The sequence below is a fragment of the Oncorhynchus gorbuscha genome, linkage group LG01 (assembly GCF_021184085.1).
Source record: "Oncorhynchus gorbuscha isolate QuinsamMale2020 ecotype Even-year linkage group LG01, OgorEven_v1.0, whole genome shotgun sequence".
NCBI classification, from domain to species: domain Eukaryota; kingdom Metazoa; phylum Chordata; class Actinopteri; order Salmoniformes; family Salmonidae; genus Oncorhynchus; species Oncorhynchus gorbuscha.
In genome coordinates this window covers 23,164,707-23,186,107 of record NC_060173.1, presented here as the reverse complement: position 1 = coordinate 23,186,107, position 21,401 = coordinate 23,164,707, and the positions used below count along the sequence as shown (strand labels likewise).

The window sequence follows — 21,401 nt, the reverse complement described above, 5'->3', positions numbered from 1 at the left end:
CACACTACTTTCTTATCTATGTCTCAGTGTAAGTGTTGTATGTACAGTAAAGACTGTCACGAGGTGTCGAGCAAATCTATAGCAACCATGAAGTTGACTCAACCAGACAGCCATCTCCCTATAGAATTCAGCCTGGAAGTCAGTTTGCTTACCAGAATTTATTTAAACCTTCTCAATGATTTAGTAAATGATTTTGTCATCCAATTATCATGTCAGATATTTATTCCACACTCCCCATTTCAGGTAGAAAACAGAACTTTATATCTGACTTGGTCTGTTGGACGTAGAGTGTTGGCTTATAGGAAACCTTTCCAGCTATTTTCAGTGCTATTACTCAGCTGTCACTTCACGCTTTACACTCTGACAGTGAGAGAGAGAGAGAGAGAGAGAGAGAGAGAGAGAGAGAGAGAGAGAGAGAGAGAGAGAGAGAGAGAGAGAGAGAGAGAGAGAGAGAGAGAGAGAGAGAGAGAGAGAGAGAGAGAGAGAGAGAGAGAGAGAGAGAGAGAGAGAGAGAGAGAGAGAGAGAGAGAGAGAGAGAGAGACAGAGAGAGAGAGACAGAGAGAGAGACAGAGAGAGAGAGAGAGAGAGAGAGAGAGAGAGAGAGAGAGAGAGAGAGAGAGAGAGAGAGAGAGAGAGAGAGAGAGAGAGAGAGAGAGAGAGAGAGAGAGAGAGAGAGAGAGAGAGAGAGAGAGAGAGACAGAGAGAGAGAGAGAGAATGGAGCGAGGGACAGAGCGAGTGAGTGAGTACGGGTGCAGCGCTAAGGGCCTAGTTCTGCCAAAAAGACATGTCGGGAACATTTCCATTTTAGAAGCAGAGTTCATGAGCTGGAAGATAAAGGAAATGTTGAGGTGGCAACTTTTAGAAACTAAAGTGCCATTTAGTTTTTCTCCTCCCAGTATGATATTTCAGTAACAATTGACTTATTGTTTACGGGAGACTTGCTAATTTTCCATTTATTTCCCTCTCTTCTCTGTCACCTGTCCCCCTCTTATCTCTCTCTCATTTCCCCATCTCCTCTCCGTCTTGGCTCCCTCCCTTCCAACTCTCCCCATATTATTTTCCTCCTCATCCCCCTCTTCTCTCTCATTTCCCCATCTCCTCTCCCTCTTGGCTCCCTCCCTTCCAACTTTACCCATATTATTTTCCTCCTCATCCCCCTCTTCTCTCTCTCATTTCCCCATCTCCTCTCCCGCTTGGCTCCCTCCCTTACAACTTTCCCCATATTATTTTCCTCCTCATCCCCCTCTTCTCTCTCTCGTTTCCCCTGAACAGGTCCAGGTGGTGATAACGGATGAGAACGACTGTGTCCCAGAATTTCTCCAGTCCATTTACAGTGTTGATGGAGTCTCTGAGACAGTCACCACAGCAACCTCTCTCCTCCAAGGTAAGATGAGAATGCAGCTCTGTCTTCCTAGTGTGTGTTGTGTGCTGTGTGTGTGTGTTTTACTATACCAGAAGTCCTCACAAGAATAGTAAAGAATAGTAAAGGGGAATTCAGACAAGTGAGGACATTTGGCCGGTCCTAAAAAGGACATTTTGGGCTTAGTGGTTAGTTTAGGGTTAGGGTTACAATTAGGGTTAGGGTTGGTAGTTTGGAGTTAGGGTAAGGGTTAGAGTTAGGTTTAAGGTTAGAGAAAATAGGATTTTGAATAGGAATCAATGGTTGCTCCCCAAGAGGTCCTCAAAAGTATACAATGGCGCCGGAAGGGATGGCTGCCGTTTTAAGGACTCCTAACCAATTATGTTATTGTGTGTGTTTTCTTTAACGAGTTTAATTTACAGTGGAGGTCTGTGTCTATTTGTCAGTAACAGCTGGTGCACGAAATCTACAATTAATGAAGTCTCCAATTTTTGCTCGCCTGACGTAGAGTATCTCATGATAAGCTGTTGACCACACTATTTAAAGAGAGTTTTCATCTATATTTTTCGTAGCTGTCTATTTACCACCACACACTGCTGCTGGCACTAAGACCGTACTCAACGAGCTGTATAAGACCTTAAGCAAACAAGAAAATGCCTATCCAGAGGCAGCGCTCCTAGTGGCCGGGGACTTTAATGCAAGGAAACTTAAATCTGTTTACCTAATTTCTACCAGCATGTTACATGTACATCCAGAGGAAAAAAAGACCAGCTTTACTTCACACACAGAGACGCGTACAAAGCTCACCCTCCATTTTGCAAATCTGACCATAACTATCCTCCTGATTCCTGCTTACAAGCAAAAATGAAAGCAGGAAGTACCAGTAACTTGCTCAATACCGAAGTGGTCTGATAACGCAGATGCTAAGGTACAGTGCTGTTTTGCTAGCAAAGACTGGAATATGTTCTGGGATTCTTCCGATGGCATTGAGGACTACACCAAATCAGTCACTTGCTTCATCAGTAAGTGCATCTATGACGTCGTCCCCACAGTGACTGTACATACATACCCAAACCAGAAGCCATGGATTACAGGCAACATCCGCACTGATCTAAAGGCTAGAGCTGCTTCTTTCAAGGAGCGGGACTCTAACCCGGACACATATAAGAAATCCCGCTATGCCCTCAGACGAACCATCAAATAGGCAAAGCATCAATACAGGACTAAGATTGAATTGTACTACTCGTCAGATGTGGCAGGATTTGCAAACTATTACGGACTACAAAGGGAAGCACAGCTGTGAGCTGCCCAGTGACACAAACCTACCAGTAGAGCTAAATTACTTCTATGCTCTTTTCGAGGCAAGCAACACTGAAGCGTGCATGAGAGCACCAGCTGGTCTGGACAACTGTGTGATCACGCTTTTAGTCGTAGCCGATGTGAGTAAGACCTTTAAACAGGTCAACATTCACAAGGCCGCGGGGCCAGATGGATTACCAGGATGTGTACTCCAAACATGCGCTGACCAACTGGCAAGTTTTTTCACTGACATTTTCAACGTGTCCCTGACCGAGACTGTAATACCAACATGTTTCAAGCAGACCACCATAGCCCCTGTGCCCAAGAACACCAAGGTAAGTGCTTTGAAAGTCTGGTCATGGCTCACATCAACACTATTATCTCCAATGTGCATACCGCCCCAACAGATCCACAGCTGATGCAATCTCTGTTGCCCTTTCCCACCTGGACAAAAGGAACACATATGTGAGAATGCTATCCATTGACTACAGCTCAACACCACAGTGCCCACAAAGCGAATCACTAAGCTAAGGACCCTGGGAGAAACAACTCCCTCTGCAACTGGATCCTGGACCTCCTGATGAGCCTCTCCCAGGTGGTAAGGGTAGGTAACATCACATCTGCCATGCTGATACTCAACACGGGGGCCCCTCAGGGGTGCATGCTCAGCCAAGCACGACTCCAACACCACCATCAAGTTTGCCGATGACACAACAGTGGTAGGCCTGATCACCGACAACGATGAGACAGCCTATAGAGAGGAGGTTGGAGACCTGGCAGTGTGGTGCCAGGATTACAACCTCTCCCTCAACGTGATCAAGACAAAGGAGCTGATTGTGAACTACAGGAAAAGGAGGGCCGAGCACGCCCCCACTCTCATCGACGGGACTGTAGTGGAGCAGGTTGAGAGCTTCAAGTTCGTTGGTGTCCACATCACTGACAAACTGTCATGGTCCAAACACACCAAGACAGTTGTGATGAGGGCACCACAATGCCTTTTCCCCCTCAGGAGACTGAAACGATTTGGCATGGGTCCTCAGATCCTCAAAAAGTTATACAGCTGCACAATTGAGAGCATCCTGACTGGTTGCATCACCGCCTGCTATGGCAACTGCTCGGCTTCTGACCGCAAGGCACTACAGAGGGTAGTACGTACGGCCCAGTACGTCACTGGGGCCTAGCTTCCTGCCATCCAGGACCTCTATACCAGGCGGTGTTAGAGGAAGGCCTTAAAAATATGCCAAAACTCCAGCCACCCTAGTCATACCCTGTTCACTCTGCTACTGCACGGCAAGCGGTACCGAAGCGCCAAGTCTAGGTCCAAGAGGCTTCTAAACAGCTTCAACCCCCAAGACTTCTGAACAGCTAACCAAAAGGCTACCCAGACTATTTTTACACTGCTGCTACTCTCTGTTTATTATCTATGCATTATCTATGCATAGTCACTTTTACTCTACCTACATGTACATATTACCCTAATTACCTTGACTAACCTGTGGAGCCGCACATTGACTCTGTACCAGTACCCCCTGTATATAGCCTCCACATTGACTCTGTACCAGTACCCCCTGTATATAGCCTCCACATTGACTCTGTACCAGTACCCCCTGTATATAGCCTCCACATTGACTCTGTACCAGTACCCCTGTATATAGCCTCCACATTGACTCTGTACCAGTACCCCTGTATATAGCCTCCACATTGACTCTGTACCAGTACCCCTGTATATAGCCTCCACATTGACTCTGTACCAGTACCCCCTGTATATAGCCTCCACATTGACTCTGTACCAGTACCCCCTGTATATAGCCTCCACATTGACTCTGTACCAGTACCCCCTGTATATAGCCTCCACATTGACTCTGTACCAGTACCCCCTGTATATAGCCTCCACATTGACTCTGTACCAGTACCCCCTGTATATAGCCTCCACATTGACTCTGTACCAGTACCCCTGTATATAGCCTCCACATTGACTCTGTACCAGTACCCCCTGTATATAGCCTCCACATTGACTCTGTACCAGTACCCCCTGTATATAGCCTACACATTGACTCTGTACCAGTACCCCCTGTATATAGCCTCCACATTGACTCTGTACCAGTACCCCCTGTATATAGCCTACACATTGACTCTGTACCAGTACCCCCTGTATATAGCCTCCACATTGACTCTGTACCAGTACCCCCTGTATATAGCCTCCACATTGACTCTGTACCAGTACCCCCTGTATATAGCCTCCACATTGACTCTGTACCAGTACCCCTGTATATAGCCTCCACATTGACTCTGTACCAGTACCCCCTGTATATAGCCTCCACATTGACTCTGTACCAGTACCCCTGTATATAGCCTCCACATTGACTCTGTACCAGTACCCCCTGTATATAGCCTCCACATTGACTCTGTACCAGTACCCCTGTATATAGCCTCCACATTGACTCTGTACCAGTACCCCTGTATATAGCCTCCACATTGACTCTGTACCAGTACCCCTGTATATAGCCTCCACATTGACTCTGTACCAGTACCCCCTGTATATAGCCTCCACATTGACTCTGTACCAGTACCCCCTGTATATAGCCTCCACATTGACTCTGTACCAGTACCCCCTGTATATAGCCTCCACATTGACTCTGTACCAGTACCCCCTGTATATAGCCTCCACATTGACTCTGTACCAGTACCCCCTGTATATAGCCTCCACATTGACTCTGTACCAGTACCCCTGTATATAGCCTCCACATTGACTCTGTACCAGTACCCCTGTATATAGCCTCCACATTGACTCTGTACCAGTACCCCTGTATATAGCCTCCACATTGACTCTGTACCAGTACCCCCTGTATATAGCCTCCACATTGACTCTGTACCAGTACCCCTGTATATAGCCTCCACATTGACTCTGTACCAGTACCCCCTGTATATAGCCTCCACATTGACTCTGTACCAGTACCCCCTGTATATAGCCTCCACATTGACTCTGTACCAGTACCCCTGTATATAGCCTCCACATTGACTCTGTACCAGTACCCCCTGTATATAGCCTCCACATTGACTCTGTACCAGTACCCCCTGTATATAGCCTCCACATTGACTCTGTACCAGTACCCCTGTATATAGCCTACACATTGACTCTGTACCAGTACCCCCTGTATATAGCCTCCACATTGACTCTGTACCAGTACCCCCTGTATATAGCCTCCACATTGACTCTGTACCAGTACCCCCTGTATATAGCCTCCACATTGACTCTGTACCAGTACCCCCTGTATATAGCCTCCACATTGACTCTGTACCAGTACCCCCTGTATATAGCCTCCACATTGACTCTGTACCAGTACCCCTGTATATAGCCTCCACATTGACTCTGTACCAGTACCCCTGTATATAGCCTCCACATTGACTCTGTACCAGTACCCCCTGTATATAGCCTCCACATTGACTCTGTACCAGTACCCCCTGTATATAGCCTCCACATTGACTCTGTACCAGTACCCCCTGTATATAGCCTCCACATTGACTCTGTACCAGTACCCCCTGTATATAGCCTCCACATTGACTCTGTACCAGTACCCCTGTATATAGCCTCCACATTGACTCTGTACCAGTACCCCCTGTATATAGCCTCCACATTGACTCTGTACCAGTACCCCCTGTATATAGCCTCCACATTGACTCTGTACCAGTACCCCCTGTATATAGCCTCCACATTGACTCTGTACCAGTACCCCTGTATATAGCCTCCACATTGACTCTGTACCAGTACCCCCTGTATATAGCCTCCACATTGACTCTGTACCAGTACCCCTGTATATAGCCTCCACATTGACTCTGTACCAGTACCCCCTGTATATAGCCTCCACATTGACTCTGTACCAGTACCCCTGTATATAGCCTCCACATTGACTCTGTACCAGTACCCCCTGTATATAGCCTCCACATTGACTCTGTACCAGTACCCCCTGTATATAGCCTCCACATTGACTCTGTACCAGTACCCCCTGTATATAGCCTCCACATTGACTCTGTACCAGTACCCCCTGTATATAGCCTCCACATTGACTCTGTACCAGTACCCCCTGTATATAGCCTCCACATTGACTCTGTACCAGTACCCCCTGTATATAGCCTCCACATTGACTCTGTACCAGTACCCCCTGTATATAGCCTCCACATTGACTCTGTACCAGTACCCCCTGTATATAGCCTAGCTACTGTTATTTTATTGTCGCTCTTTAATTATTAGTAATTTTTCCGATTGTTTCCCCCCCTCATTTTTGAATTGTTTTTCTTTTTTTCTTCATTTATTGTTTACTTCAATTTAACTAGTAAATACTTTCTTATCACTTATTTTTTTCTTAAACCTGCATTGTTGGTAAGCATTTCTATAACATGTGCGCTGGGACTCGAGAAGCAAGTTCAGGGAGTGAGTGTTTTAATAAATAAATGCAACATGAAACAAAACAAGAAACGCTAACAACGCACAGACATGACACAGGAACAGAAACAATAATGCCTGGGGAAGGAACCAAAGGGAGTGACATATATAGGGAAGGTAATCAGGGAGGTGATGGAGTCCAGGTGAGTGTCATTATGCGCAGATGTGCGTAACAATGGTGACAGGTGTATGCCATAACGAGCAGCCTGGTGACCTAAACACCTGTTGTAGACCTTACAATTAATTATTCTGAAATGATTCTGTTGTTACAGTAATAAATAGATGCTAGCATGCAGCTCTGCCGACATATGCCAACAGATTCATCAGATTTCTGTTCCAGACTGTGACCTTAGAGACCAGGGTCATGTTCATTTGGGCACACCATAGAAAAACATATTGCAACGGAAACCGAAATGTGTGTTTCTTATTGGAAATGTTCAGCTAGTGCACTCTTGTTTTCAGTACTTTTTCTCAGATTTGGTGCCAAATAAATACAACACTTCTGTACCTCTGCCGCAGTGTTAGCCAGTGACTGTGACTCTGGGTTGAATGCGGAGCTCACCTACTACACTCTAAGCCCAGACTTCAGCATTTCTCCCCACGGAACCATCTTCCCTGCGGGCCGTCTGGACTACGAGAGGCCCAACCACCTGTATGAGTTTGTGGTGATGGCTGTGGATAATGGGGAGGAGCCTCACTCGGGCACCGCCACCATCCGCATCCGCATGGCCAACATCAACGACCAGGCCCCAGAGTTCTCCCAGACTGTGTGAGTGAATATGCAGGTCTACTGTACACTACAAACCCCATAACCTCTTCCCCCTACATCAGTAGACCATACTATACTTTAAGATTTCATTAGATTCCCCATCATCTGTTGCAAAAGCATTAGCTACCCTCCCTAAAGCATAACAAAATACAGAATAACAATTGAACTACAACCCCCCTCCTCCTCCATCAGGCTTGAACTACAACCCCCTCCTCCTCCATCAGTATTGAAATAACCCCCCCCCTCCGCTCCATCAGTAGTCCAGTTTAGCAGGATAATCCCTCTCCCATCCTCTCATTTTAGCTGTATGGTGAAGAGTTCTTCTGTAATATAGTAGTAACGACAGATTTAAAAGATCAGTTGATACACTTGTTACTAATATTTTATGTTGAACCTTTATTTGACTAGGTAAGTCAGTTAAGAACAGATTCTAATTTACAATGACAGCCTACCTGGGAACAGTGGGTTAACTGCCTTTTTCAGGGGCTGAATGACAGATTTTTACCTTGTCAGCTAGGGGGATTCGATCCAGCAACCTTTCGGTTACTGGCCAAAATGCTCTAACCACTAGGTTACCTGCCGCACCAATATACTGCACATAATTATACCTAACAAACATCACACAGTGTAACGGGATTCTCCCTGTGAAGGAGAGGCGGACCAAAAGGCAGCGTGGTTATAATTCATGGTTCTTTAATAATGAAACTATACATGAATAAACTACAAAACAAGAAACGTGAAAACCCCAAACAGTCCCATATGGTACAAACACTGACACAGGAGACAACCACCCACAACACCCAACACAAAACAGGCTACCTAAATATGGCTCCCAATCAGAGACAATGACTAACACCTGCTTCTGATTGAGAACCATATCAGGCCCAAACACAGAAACAGACAAACAAGACATTCAACATAGAATGCCCACTCAGATCACACCCTGACCAAACAAAACATAGAAACATACAAAGCAAACTGGTCAGGGTGTGACACACAGATTACACCCTACCCAATTGAGAGGTAATACCATACAGGTATCTTAGAATCAAAATGAGCGAACCATGTGTAAAGTGGGTGAAGGTGTTTTTGGAAAGCTGACAGGGAGGAGGGTGACAGTTTTTGACGATTTTCATATCTGTTGGCTGCATTAACTCTTCTGAGTGACTCAGGTCTTGTACTGTCAGTCATGTGCCAGAGAACTTCGCTAGAGCGCCAGCACATCTAAGATGCCCTCTCATGTCTAAGTGTTAGGTATCAGACTGAACCGACAGACAGGGTAAGTTTTGTGTGGTATCGTCTCCTTAGATCAGCGAGAAAGAGGAAGAAATACATTGAGGATAGGAGGAGTGATACTCAGCGGAGAAATGCTTGAGCAGTCCCGTCTAGAGGCGCGTGAAGTGCCCTTTGAGCCGGATGACAGATTACAGGTCACTCATGTTGCCACGGCGACTGTCACAACTGGCGGAGATGAATCGCCCATCAGCGTTCTTCTGAAAACCATCAATCACATCGGAGACACACAAACAAACACACACACAGGTTCTGCTGACGAGTCAACTTAAACTCACTCAAACTCTGCCACTCTTCTTACATTCTTACATTATACTCCTGTCTATTATTTCTCTCTCTCTCTCTCCCTCCATCTCTCTCCCCCTCTCTCTCTCTCTCTCTCTCTTTCTATACCTCTGTACCTCTCTCTCTTCCACATATCACTGCCCATGTCATTTAACTTTTACGTTTTTTCTCCTCCTCTTAAGCATGGCTTTCCCACCAACCCCCTCTCCACCCTCTCTCCAATCCTCTACCAAACAAGTGAACAAGCCTCTCTACCCAAACATCCCACTTCACCAGTCTATTAGTCTCTTGTTCCTGGCTTGGCTATCCCAGTTTCCAACACCACACAGCAAGCAAATCACTGTTGACATTTTAAAAGGCACTGATCAAATGTCACAGAGCGGGCTGGCACTGTGAAAAGGATGAGTTAAACATCCCAGCAAACATGATAATTTGTCTTTGGCCGGCTCATAGTAGGGGTTAAATCAAAGTGGCAGGTGAAGCCAGGCTCATAACTCTGCTGATTCTTTGACTATGTGCTTGATACAGTCTGTACAGTACACGGCGTGTGTGTGTGTGTGTGTGTGTGTGCATGCGTGAATCTCCACACACAGACAGACATCTTTAAGATTATCCTCCAACGGGACATTTAAAACTGTAATATCTTATGTTTCACTGAGTTGTGGCTGAATGACGACACGGATAATATAGAACTGCCAGGGTTTCCCGTGCATCAGCAGGATAGAACAGCTAAGTCTGGTGTGCCTAACAGCTGATGCGCGATGTCTAATATTTAAAAAATCTTGAGGTATTGCTCGCCTGAGGTAGACTATCTCATGATAAGCTGTAGACCATGCTATCTACCAAGAGTGTTTTCATCTATATAGCCGTCTATTTACCACCACAGACGGATGCTGGCACTAAGACCTCACTCAACGAGATGTATAAGGTCATAAGCAAACAAGAACATGCTCACCCAGAAGAGGTGCGCCTAGTGACCGGGGACCTTAATGCAGGGAAACTTCAATCCGATTTACCTCGTTTCTATGAGCATGTCACATGTGCAACCAGAGGGGAAAAAAACTCTCGATCATCTTTACTCCACACACAGAGATGCATACAATGCTCTCCCTCGCCCTCCATTTGGCAAATCTGACCATAATTCTATCCTCCTGATTCCTACTTACAAGCAAAAACTAAAGCAGGAAGTACCAGTGACACGCTCAATAGGGAAGTGGTCCGATGACGTGGATGCTAAGCTACAGGACTGTTTTGCTAGCACAGACTGGAATATGTTCCGGCATTCATACAATGGCAGTGAGGAGTATACCACCTCAGTTACTGGCTTCATCAGTAAGTTCATCGACGACTTCGTCCCCATAGTGACCGTGCGTGCATATCCTAACCAGAAGCCATGGTTACTGGCAACATCCACACTGAGCGAAAGGGGAGAGGAGTGGGACACTAATTCAGACGCTTATAAGAAATCCCACCATGCCCTCAAGGGCTCGGACACTCATCGGATGTGGCAGGGCTCACAAACTATTACGGACTACAAAGGGAAACCCAGCCGTGAGCTGCTCAGTGACGTGAGCCTAGTGTACCAGACGAGCTAAATGCCTATTATGCACGCTTCGAGGCAAGCAACACTGAAACATGCATGAGAGCACCAGCTGTTCTGGACAACTGTGAGATCACGCTCTCCATAGCTGATGTGAGTAAGACCTTTAAACAGGTCAACATTCACAAGACCGTGGCGCCAGATGGATTATCAGGACATGTACTCAGAACAAGCGCTGACCAACTGGCAAGTGTCTCCACTGACATTTTCAACCTCTCCCTGACCGAGTCTGTAATACGTACATGTTTCAAGCAGACAACCATTATCCCTGTGCCCAAGAAAGCGAAGGTAACCTGCCTAAATGACTACCGTTGCGTAGCACTCACGTCGGTAGCCATGAAATGCTTTGAAAGACTGGCCAGGACTCATATCAACCATATCATCACGGAAACCCTAGACCCACTCCAATTTGCATACCGCCCAACAGATTGACAGTTGACTCAATCTCAATCTCAGTCCACACTGCCCTTTCCCACCTAGACAAAAGGAACACCTATGTGAGAATGCCGTTCATTGACTACAGCTCAGCGTTCAACATCATAGTGCCCACCAAGCTCATCACTAAGCTAAGGACACTGGGACTGAACACCTCAGTCTGTAACTGGATCCTGGACTTCCTGACGGGCCGCCCCCAGGTGGTAAGGGTAGGCAACAACACATCTGCAACGCAGATCCTCAACACAGGGGCCCCTCAAGGGGGCATTCTTTGTCCCCTCCTGTACTCCTTGTTCACACACGACTGCGTGGCCAAGCACGACTCCAGAACCATCATTAAGTTTGCTGATGACACAACAGTCGTAGGCAACTATGAGACAGCCTATAGGGAGGAGGTCAGAGACCTGGCAGTGTGGGGCCAGGACAACAACCTCTCCCTCAATGTGAATAAGACAAAGGAGCTGATCATGGACTACAAGAAAAGGAGGGCAGAACAGGTTGCCATTAACATCCACAGGGCTGGATTGAGGCAGGTCGAGAGTTTCAGGTTCCCTGCTGTCCACATCACCAACAAACTATCATGGTCCAAACACACCAAGACAGTCGTGATGAGGGCACGACAACACCTTTTCCCCCCCAGAAGACTGAAAAGATTTGGCATGGGTCCCTAGATCCTCAAAAAGTTCTACAGCTGCACCATGGAGAAAATCCTTACCGGTTGCATCACTGCCTGGTATGGCAACTGCTCGGCATCTGACAGTAAGGCGCTACAGATGGTAGAGCGTACAGCCCAGTACATCACTGGGGCAAAGCTTCCTGACATCCAGGACCTACAGTGCATACTAGGCGGTGTCAGAGGCCCAAATAATTGACCCCTCCCCCCGCCCTTTGTTTTTATACTGCTGCTACTCGCGGTTTACTATCTACGTATTGTCACTTTCCCCTACCTACATGTACAAATTTTTACTTTAGTTTATTTAGTAAATATTTTCTATTACTCTATTTCTTGAACTGCATTGTTGGTTAAGGGTATGTAAGTAAGCATTTCATGGTATGGTCTACACCTGTTGTATTTGGTGCATGTGACAAACCTATTTGATTTGATATGATGTATGTGTTCAATCAGGCCTGTTTGCTATTGTCTGTATTGTTGTTGTACAAATAATGATTTTCTCCTATCCCTCACCAGCTATCGGACCTTTGTCTCTGAGGATGCAGGCCCCAACACTCTCGTTGCCACGGTACTGGCTAAGGACCCAGATGGTGATGGAATAGTGTACTCAATTACAGCTGGCAACGAGGAGGGTAACTTTGTCATCGACAGCCAGAAAGGTGACACTTATTTGTTACTTTATAATTTACATTTAAAATGTTCTCCTTGGGCTTTCATAGCATTCCTAATATACAGGTATAACTCTTGCCCATACGTGTCCTTGCTTATTAACAGAATGAGCCCTATGTTGTATGTGGAAAGATTTGTACTTATTTTATGCTGTGTCAATACTTTTGGCACTCAAGGTTGATGAAAATGCAGCAATTTCAATAGAAGCGCAGTCTGTTTGTTATTGAAGTCATAAATATAAAGAACTACATTACTGTATTTACCAACATATACTGAACATAAATATAAACACAATATGTAAAGTGCTGGTCCCATGTTTCATGAGCTATATAAAAGATCACACACATTTTCCATATGCACAAAAAGCTAATTTCTTTCAAATGTTGTGCACAAATTTGTTAACATCCCTGTTAGTGGGCATTTCTCCATTGCCAAGATAATCCATCAAGCTGACAGGTGTGGTATATCAAGAAGCTGATTAAACAGCATCATCATTACACAGGTGCACCATGTGCTGTGGAAAATAAAAGGCCACTAAAATGTGCCATTTTTGTCACACAACACAATGAGCTGTTGCCAGATAATTTAATGTAAATTTCTCTACCATAAGCCTCCTCCAATGTCATTTTAGAGAATTTGGCATTACGCCCAACCGGTGACAATACAATTTATTTGATTTGATGTTGCGTTAATATTTTTGTTCAGGGTAGTTTATTCTCTCATATAGAAAATAGTTCTCTGCTGAGTACTCTGTATTTTGTGGCTGTGCAATCTGTCAGTCTTTATTCACCCTCTGATCCGTAACCAGCAGGACATTTGTCAGACTGGGTGACATTTGTCAACCAACCCTTTCAATTCAATTTCACATGAGTTGCTCAATCATAGCTCACAATCTACAGCTTCTACACTGCCAGCCCCCATCTTCGAGTTTACCCCTCTTTTCTCCTCTCCTCTGTCCTCCCTTTCTCACTGATCTTAAAGATTATGCCAAAGGCAGGCAGCTGTAGGTTAATAGGAGAACAGATAGCCAGGGAGCCACCACAGTTGTGTCTTATTGAAATTATACATTACATGTTATTTCAAGTGAGCACTTTAAATAGGGTAGACCAGAACATCAATGTGTCTTTTTTTGTCTTATTTTTCTTATTTTCTTTGTTGTTGAATTTATAACAGCTTTTTGGTGGAAACATACAGTATGGGAAAAAAACAACATGAGACCGGAGAAATATATTATATCATTAATAGTTTTGTATCTAGACATTTTCGATTAACATTCATTGTCTGTATAAGCAGAGACCTCTTTCTCCACAGACAATGAGAGAGAAATAAGTAGACTACAGTCAGAACGAGTGGAGTGAAAGAACACCTGTCCCATTTGGGTGCATGCTTGTTGTCTTTAATCAGGAGGAACAGTGAGAGATGAATGATACCACAACAAGAGCAAAAAGTCCTGTCCTGTTCTCTCTCTCTCTCTCTCTCTCTCTCTCTCTCTCTCTCTCTTACCTCAGTGAGATTTCCCCAGATCACAAGTAGCTCATCTTGCACCCATTGATGTTGGTGTTGACAGAGAGAACAGTTGACTCAGATGCTGTTCTCCTTTAATCTGTTATTTCATATAATATATATTATATATAAATATATATATATATATGCCATTTAGCAGACGCTTTTATCCAAAGCGACTTACAGTCATGTGTGCATACATTCTACGTATGGGTGGTCCCGGGGATCGAACCCACTACCCTGGCGTTACAAGCGCCATGCTCTACCAACTGAGCTACAGAAGGACCACTGAAGGATCATCCTTCCTGTTATGCAAAAGCAAGACAAGGGGAGAATAATCAAACGTGCATTCGTGCTGCCTGGTTTCTAGCCTTGGGAATGAGAACCTTTTCCCAGCTGAGCAGGGTGACAGTACAGTTGGGGGCATTCAAATCAAATCAAATCAAATCAAATTTATTTATATAGCCCTTCGTACGTCAGCTGATATCTCAAAGTGCTGTACAGAAACCCAGCCTAAAACCCCAAACAGCAAACAATGCAGGTGTAAAAGCACGGTGGCTAGGAAAAACTCCCTAGAAAGGCCAAAACCTAGGAAGAAACCTAGAGAGGAACCGGGCTATGTGGGGTGGCCAGTCCTCTTCTGGCTGTGCCGGGTAGAGATTATAACAGAACATGACCAAGATGTTCAAATGTTCATAAATGACCAGCATGGTCAAATAATAATAAGGCAGAACAGTTGAAACTGGAGCAGCAGCACAGTCAGGTGGACTGGGGACAGCAAGGAGCCATCATGTCAGGTAGTCCTGGGGCACGGTCCTAGGGCTCAGGTCCTCCGAGAGAGAGAAAGAAAGAGAGAATTAGAGAGAGCATATGTGGGGTGGCCAGTCCTCTTCCGGCTGTGCCGGGTGGAGATTATAACAGAACGTGGCCAAGATGTTCAAATGTTCATAAATGACCAGCATGGTTGAATAATAGTAAGGCAGAACAGTTGAAACTGGAGCAGGAGCATGGCCAGGTGGACTGGGGACAGCAAGGAGTCCTCATGTCAGGTAGTCCTGGGACATGGTCCTAGGGCCCAGGCCAGTTGAAACTGGAGCAGCAGCATGGCCAGGTGGACTGGGGACAGCAAGGAGTCATCATGTCAGGTAGTCCTGGGGCATGGTTCTAGGGCTCAGGTCCTCCGAGAGAGAGAAAGAAAGAGAGAAGGAGAGAATTAGAGAACGCACACTTAGATTTACACAGGACACCGAATAGGACAGGAGAAGTACTCCAGATAAACAAACTGACCCTAGCCCCCGACACATAAACTACTGCAGCATAAATACTGGAGGCTGAGACAGGAGGGGTCAGGAGACACTGTGGCCCCATCCGAGGACACCCCGGACAGGGCCAAACAGGAAGGATATAACCCCACCCACTTTGCCAAAGCACAGCCCCCACACCACTAGAGGGAAATCTTCAACCACCAACTTACCATCCTGAGACAAGGCCGAGTATAGCCCACAAAGATCTCCGACACGGTACAACCCAAGGGGGGAACCCAGACAGGCCGACCACAACAGTGAATCAACCCACCCAGGTGACGCACCCCCCCCAGGGACGGCACGAGAGAGCCCCAGCAAGCCAGTGACTCAGCCCCCGTAACAGGGCTAGAGGCAGAGAATCCCAGTGGAAAAAGGGGAACCGGCCAGGCAGAGACAGCAAGGGCGGTTCGTTGCTCCAGAGCCTTTCCGTTCACCTTCCCACTCCTGGGCCAGACTACACTCAATCATATGACCCACTGAAGAGATGAGTCTTCAGTAAAGACTTAAAGGTTGAGACCGAGTTTGCGTCTCTGACATGGGTAGGCAGACCGTTCCATAAAAATGGAGCTCTATAGGAGAAAGCCCTGCCTCCAGCTGTTTGCTTAGAAATTCTAGGGACAATTAGGAGGCCTGCGTCTTGTGACAGTAGCGTACGTATAGGTATGTACGGCAGGACCAAATCAGAGAGGTAGGTAGGAGCAAGCCCATGTAATGCTTTGTAGGTTAGCAGTAAAACCTTGAAATCAGCCCTTGCTTTGACAGGAAGCCAGTGTAGAGAGGCTAGCACTGGAGTAATATGATCAAATTTTTTGGTTCTAGTCAGGATTCTAGCTGTTTAGCACTAACTGAAGTTTATTTAGTGCTTTATCCGGGTAGCCGGAAAATAGAGCATTGCAGTAGTCTAACCTAGAAGTGACAAAAGCATGGATTAATTTTTCTGCATCATTTTTGGACAGAAAGTTTCTGATTTTTGCAATGTTACGTAGATGGAAAAAAGCTGTCCTCGAAATGGTCTTGATGTGTTCTTCAAAAGAGAGATCAGGGTCCAGAGTAACGCCGAGGTCCTTCACAGTTTTATTTGAGACGACTGTACAACCATTAAGATTAATTGTCAGATTCAACAGAAGATCTCTTTGTTTCTTGGGACCTAGAACAAGCATCTCTGTTTTGTCCGAGTTTAATAGTAGAAAGTTTGCAGCCATCCACTTCCTTATGTCTGAAACACATGCTTCTAGCGAGGGCAATTTTGGTGCTTCACCATGTTTCATTGAAATGTACAGCTGTGTGTCATCCGCATAGCAGTGAAAGTTTACATTATGTTTTCGAATAACATCCCCAAGAGGTAAAATATATAGTGAAAACAATAGTGGTCCTAAAACAGAACCTTGAGGAACACCGAAATGTACAGTTGATTTGTCAGAGGACAAACCATTCACAGAGACAAACTGATATCTTTCCGACAGATAAGACCTAAACCAGGCCAGAACATGTCCGTGTAGACCAATTTGGGTTTCCAATCTCTCCAAAAGAATGTGGTGATCGATGGTATCAAAAGCAGCACTAAGGTCTAGGAGCACGAGGACAGATGCAGAGCCTCGGTCAGTGCTATGATGGGGTCTAAAACCAGACTGAAGCATTTCGTATACATTGTTTGTCTTCAGGAAGGCAGTGAGTTGCTGCGCAACAGCCTTCTCTAAAATCTTTGAGAGGAATGGAAGATTCGATATAGGCCGATAGTTTTTTATATTTTCTGGGTCAAGTTGATCTGTTCTGAAATGCAATAGAAAAACATGTGGTTAAAAAATGGATGTAACTGCACCATCAGGGGTATATTTAACCTCTCTGGGATATGTGGGATGCTAGCATCCCACCTGGCCAAAAGCCAGGGAAAATGCAGAGTGCCAAATTCAAATAAATTACTATAAAAATCAAACTGTCATGAAATCACACATGTAAGATACAAATTAAAGCTACACTTGTTGTGAATCCAGCCATCATGTCAGATTTCAAAAAGGCTTTTTGGCGAAAGCAAACGATGCTATTATCTAAGGATAGCACCTCAGTAAACAAAGAGAGAAAAGCATATTTCAACCTTGCAGGCGCGACACAAAACTCAGAATAAAATATATAATTAATTCCTTACCTTGGATGAGCTTCTTTTGTTGGCAATATGTCCTATAAGCATCACAAATGGTCCTTTTGTTTGATTAATTCCGTCGATATATATCCAAAATGTCCATTTATTTGGCGTGTTTGATCCAGAAAAACACCGGTTCCAACTTGCGCAACGTGACTACAAAATATCTCAAAAGTTACCTGTAAACTTGGCCAGAACTACTTTTGTAATACAACTTTAGGTATTTTTTAAAAGTAAATAATCGATCAAATTTAAGACAGGATGATCTGTGTTCAATACAGGAGGAAAACAAACTGTAGCTAGCTATCTGGTCACGTGCCTCTATCTAACAGTACACTACAAGTGACCCTCGTTCTGAACAGGGCTACTTTCATCACACCAAGGAAAAACCTCGACCAATTTCCAAAGACTGGTGACATCCAGTGGAAGCGGTAGGAACTGCAAGAAGGTCCCTTAGAAATCTGGATTCCCAATGAAAAACCATTGAAAGGAGAGTGACCTAAAAAAAACCCATCTGAATGGTTGGTCCTCGGGATTTCGCCTGCTAAATAAGTTCTGTTATACTCACAGACATGATTCAAACAGTCTTAGAAACCTCAGAGTGTTTTCCATCCAAATATACTAATAATATGCATATATTATCTTCTCGGGATGAGTAGCAGGCAGTTTAATTTGTGCATGCATTTCATCCGGATGTGAAAATACTGCCCCCTGTCACCAAGAAGTTAAGAGATGTATTTCATGCAGCAAAACTAAAAAGTAACTTTTTAATACCATCAACAGTAGGTGGGGGGTCCTTTGCAAAGGTTGTAATGGTACTCTGGTCTCTCATCTTTTTAGGGTTGATCCGTCTGCGCTTCACCCCCGCTCCCAAGCTGCAGGGCCTGGAGTACGTCCTCAATATAACAGCTACAGACGACAATGCCTCCGGGGGGCCACACCCACTCTCTGCCACTGCCTGGGTCATAGTGGGCGTTGATGATGTCAACAACAACAAACCCGTCTTTGAGATGGTGAGAAAAAAGCCTTGTGGATGAATCCTTTACATGGCGCAACAGCAGTAGTAAAATAATTGTCTTCTAGGTAGCCTTCGATGTCTTAGTCTGTCTGTCTGTCTGACCGCCTCTCTCTCACTCTCTCTCACTTCCCTCGTCTCCCTACAGTATCCCCTTATGTTTCCCCCAGAGCTCTGATTAGTGTGTCCAGCCGTCCACCCATGCTATCTTTAGGTATTCCACAGGGATTTGAATTCATTGATGAAAAAAGTACTGTATCATCATGATATACTATACGTGTCAAATTAACTTCCTCCTTAATTAGGTCTGCGACGTGTTCATAAAGTCCATGAAGTTATGCAGTCCAGCGGCTGGCTGGAAGGTGTCGAGTTGAGAGGTCTCTCTCTCTCTCTCTCTCTCTCTCTCTCTCTCTCTCTCTCTCTCTCATTCTCTGTGGGGTGTCTGTGCTTTTCTTTGGGCAATGTAACTATTGGTCCAATAACGGTACTCTGAGAGAGTATTTGGCTTGTATGTGTGTTAATTAAGCAGAGGTCTCTCTGGGGCAGACTGATCAAGGGATAAAGTAAACAGGATACCAGGGAAAGACAGGGTGGGCGTTGCAATGTTTAGCTGAGGTTTGATGCGGTGGTGGACCTTCAAACAAAGGAATATCATTGCTCTATTCTCCATCCTATCAAGTGTACTGTACAAATGTAGACATAGACTACATTGAGTAGTTTAGAACTATCAGTTTTAACTTATTATTCCCCCTTTCTCTCTCTCTCTCTCTCTCTCTCTCTCTCTCTCTCTCTCTCTCTCTCTCTCTCTCACACACACACACACACACACACACACACACACACACACACACACACACACACACACACACACACACACACACACACACACACACACACACACACACACACACACACACACACACACACACACACCCTTCCTCCCTCTCTCAGTGTCAGCAATACAGGGAGCAGGCGTCCGTGTTGGAGAACCAGCCCACAGGAACCTTCGTATTACAAGTGCACGCGGTGGATGCAGACGAGGGGGCCAATGGGAAGGTCAAGTACGGCCTGATGCACAGAGACAGCGCCATACCTGCCTTCAGAGTCCACCCTGACACAGGTAGGTACAGTCGGCAAGGATCCCACAGTCCAGTTAGCCGTGGTGGTACTTTTAAAAAAACAAAATTTTACCCCCTTTTCTCCCCAATTTCGTGGTATCCAATTGTTAGTAGCTACTATCTTATCTCGTCGCTACAACTCCCGTACGGGCTCGGGAGAGACGAAGGTCGAAAGTCATGCACAGCGCGCATCCAACCCGGAAGCCAGCCGCACCAATGTGTTGGAGGCGCCCGGACCGCCACAGGAGTCGCTGGTGCGCGATGAGTCAAGGATATCCCTACCGGCCAAACCCTCCCTAACCCAGACGACGCTAGGCCAATTGTGCATCGCCCCACGGACCTCGCGGTCGGTTGCGACAGAGCCTGGGCGCGAACCCAGAGTTTCTGGTGGCACAGCCCTTAACCACTGCGCCACCCAGGAGGCCACCGTGGTGGTATTTGTTGAGATAGCCATAGACCCATAGCCACAGCCCCATAGACCCATAGTCACAGCCCCATAGACCCCGTAGTCACAGCCCCATAGACATAGCCGTAGCCATAGTCAAGCAGGATGTGAGCATACGTATTGGGATTACAACATGACAGCTGAAACTGACCTGAAAAAGAACTGGTAAAAATGTATCAGAATCTACAATTCCCATGCAGTCTTCACACTCTTCATTAAAGAATAATGCTAGCGTCCGATAACTGACCTCTTATACCTGTACAGGAATCCAAAGAGCCCCATTGAAATGAAGTGTAACACCTCATACTTTATTTATGTCCTACAACCATGTTTTGTATAATACTGTGTTAATTATAAATCATTTCAGGATAAGTATAACAATATGTTAATCAATAATGTCATGACAAATAGAGCTATTATATTAACAAGCCACTCTACGACCTTGAGTTTTTCCTGACCACATGAGCTGACCATGAAAAATCAAACTTAAGGACTGAAATTGTTGTCTAAAACTAGTGCCCAGACTTTTTCCTCAATTTCATGGCCACATAGTTACCACAGGAAAACTCAAGGGGTCTAGTCATGACCTTTGGCCTCTGACCTCAGGTGTGATCGTGACAGCACGGCGGTTCGACCGGGAGCGTCAGAGAGAGTACTCCATCACGGTGACGGCTACAGACTGGGCTGAGGAGCCCCTTATAGGGATCTGTCAGCTCAACGTCATCATCCTGGACCAGAATGACAACAGCCCCAAGTTTGAGAACCTACGCTACGAGTGTGAGTGTCGTAGTAAGCATATGATAATACATAATATGATTATAATATTAATAATACATATGGTTTATGGCAGACTAATCATTCATTTTAATGATATAGACTATTAACCAAAGCTATTCGAAAAGGGTTTATGTACGTTATGCGTAGTTCCTTTTTACTTTTCATCATAATGTTGCCATTATGTCTTTAACTGTATTGCCATACATAAAGATGTAAACATACATAAACACACTTAAGTATGTAAACAATTGATTTGTGGTCTATTGATTCAGTCTG

At 45.3% G+C, this 21,401-nt stretch overlaps 1 protein-coding gene across 1 annotated transcript in view; it reads left to right on the top strand.

Annotated features, from left to right (window-relative positions):
* Positions 1–21,401, top strand: part of LOC124040854 (neural-cadherin-like) — a 63,165-nt gene that overhangs the window by 11,792 nt on the left and 29,972 nt on the right. Inside the window, 6 exon segments of the mRNA XM_046357990.1 lie at positions 1,275–1,386; positions 7,622–7,871; positions 12,674–12,816; positions 18,611–18,783; positions 19,737–19,905; positions 20,955–21,125. Of these exon segments, the coding sequence (XP_046213946.1) occupies positions 1,275–1,386; positions 7,622–7,871; positions 12,674–12,816; positions 18,611–18,783; positions 19,737–19,905; positions 20,955–21,125 (1,018 nt within the window).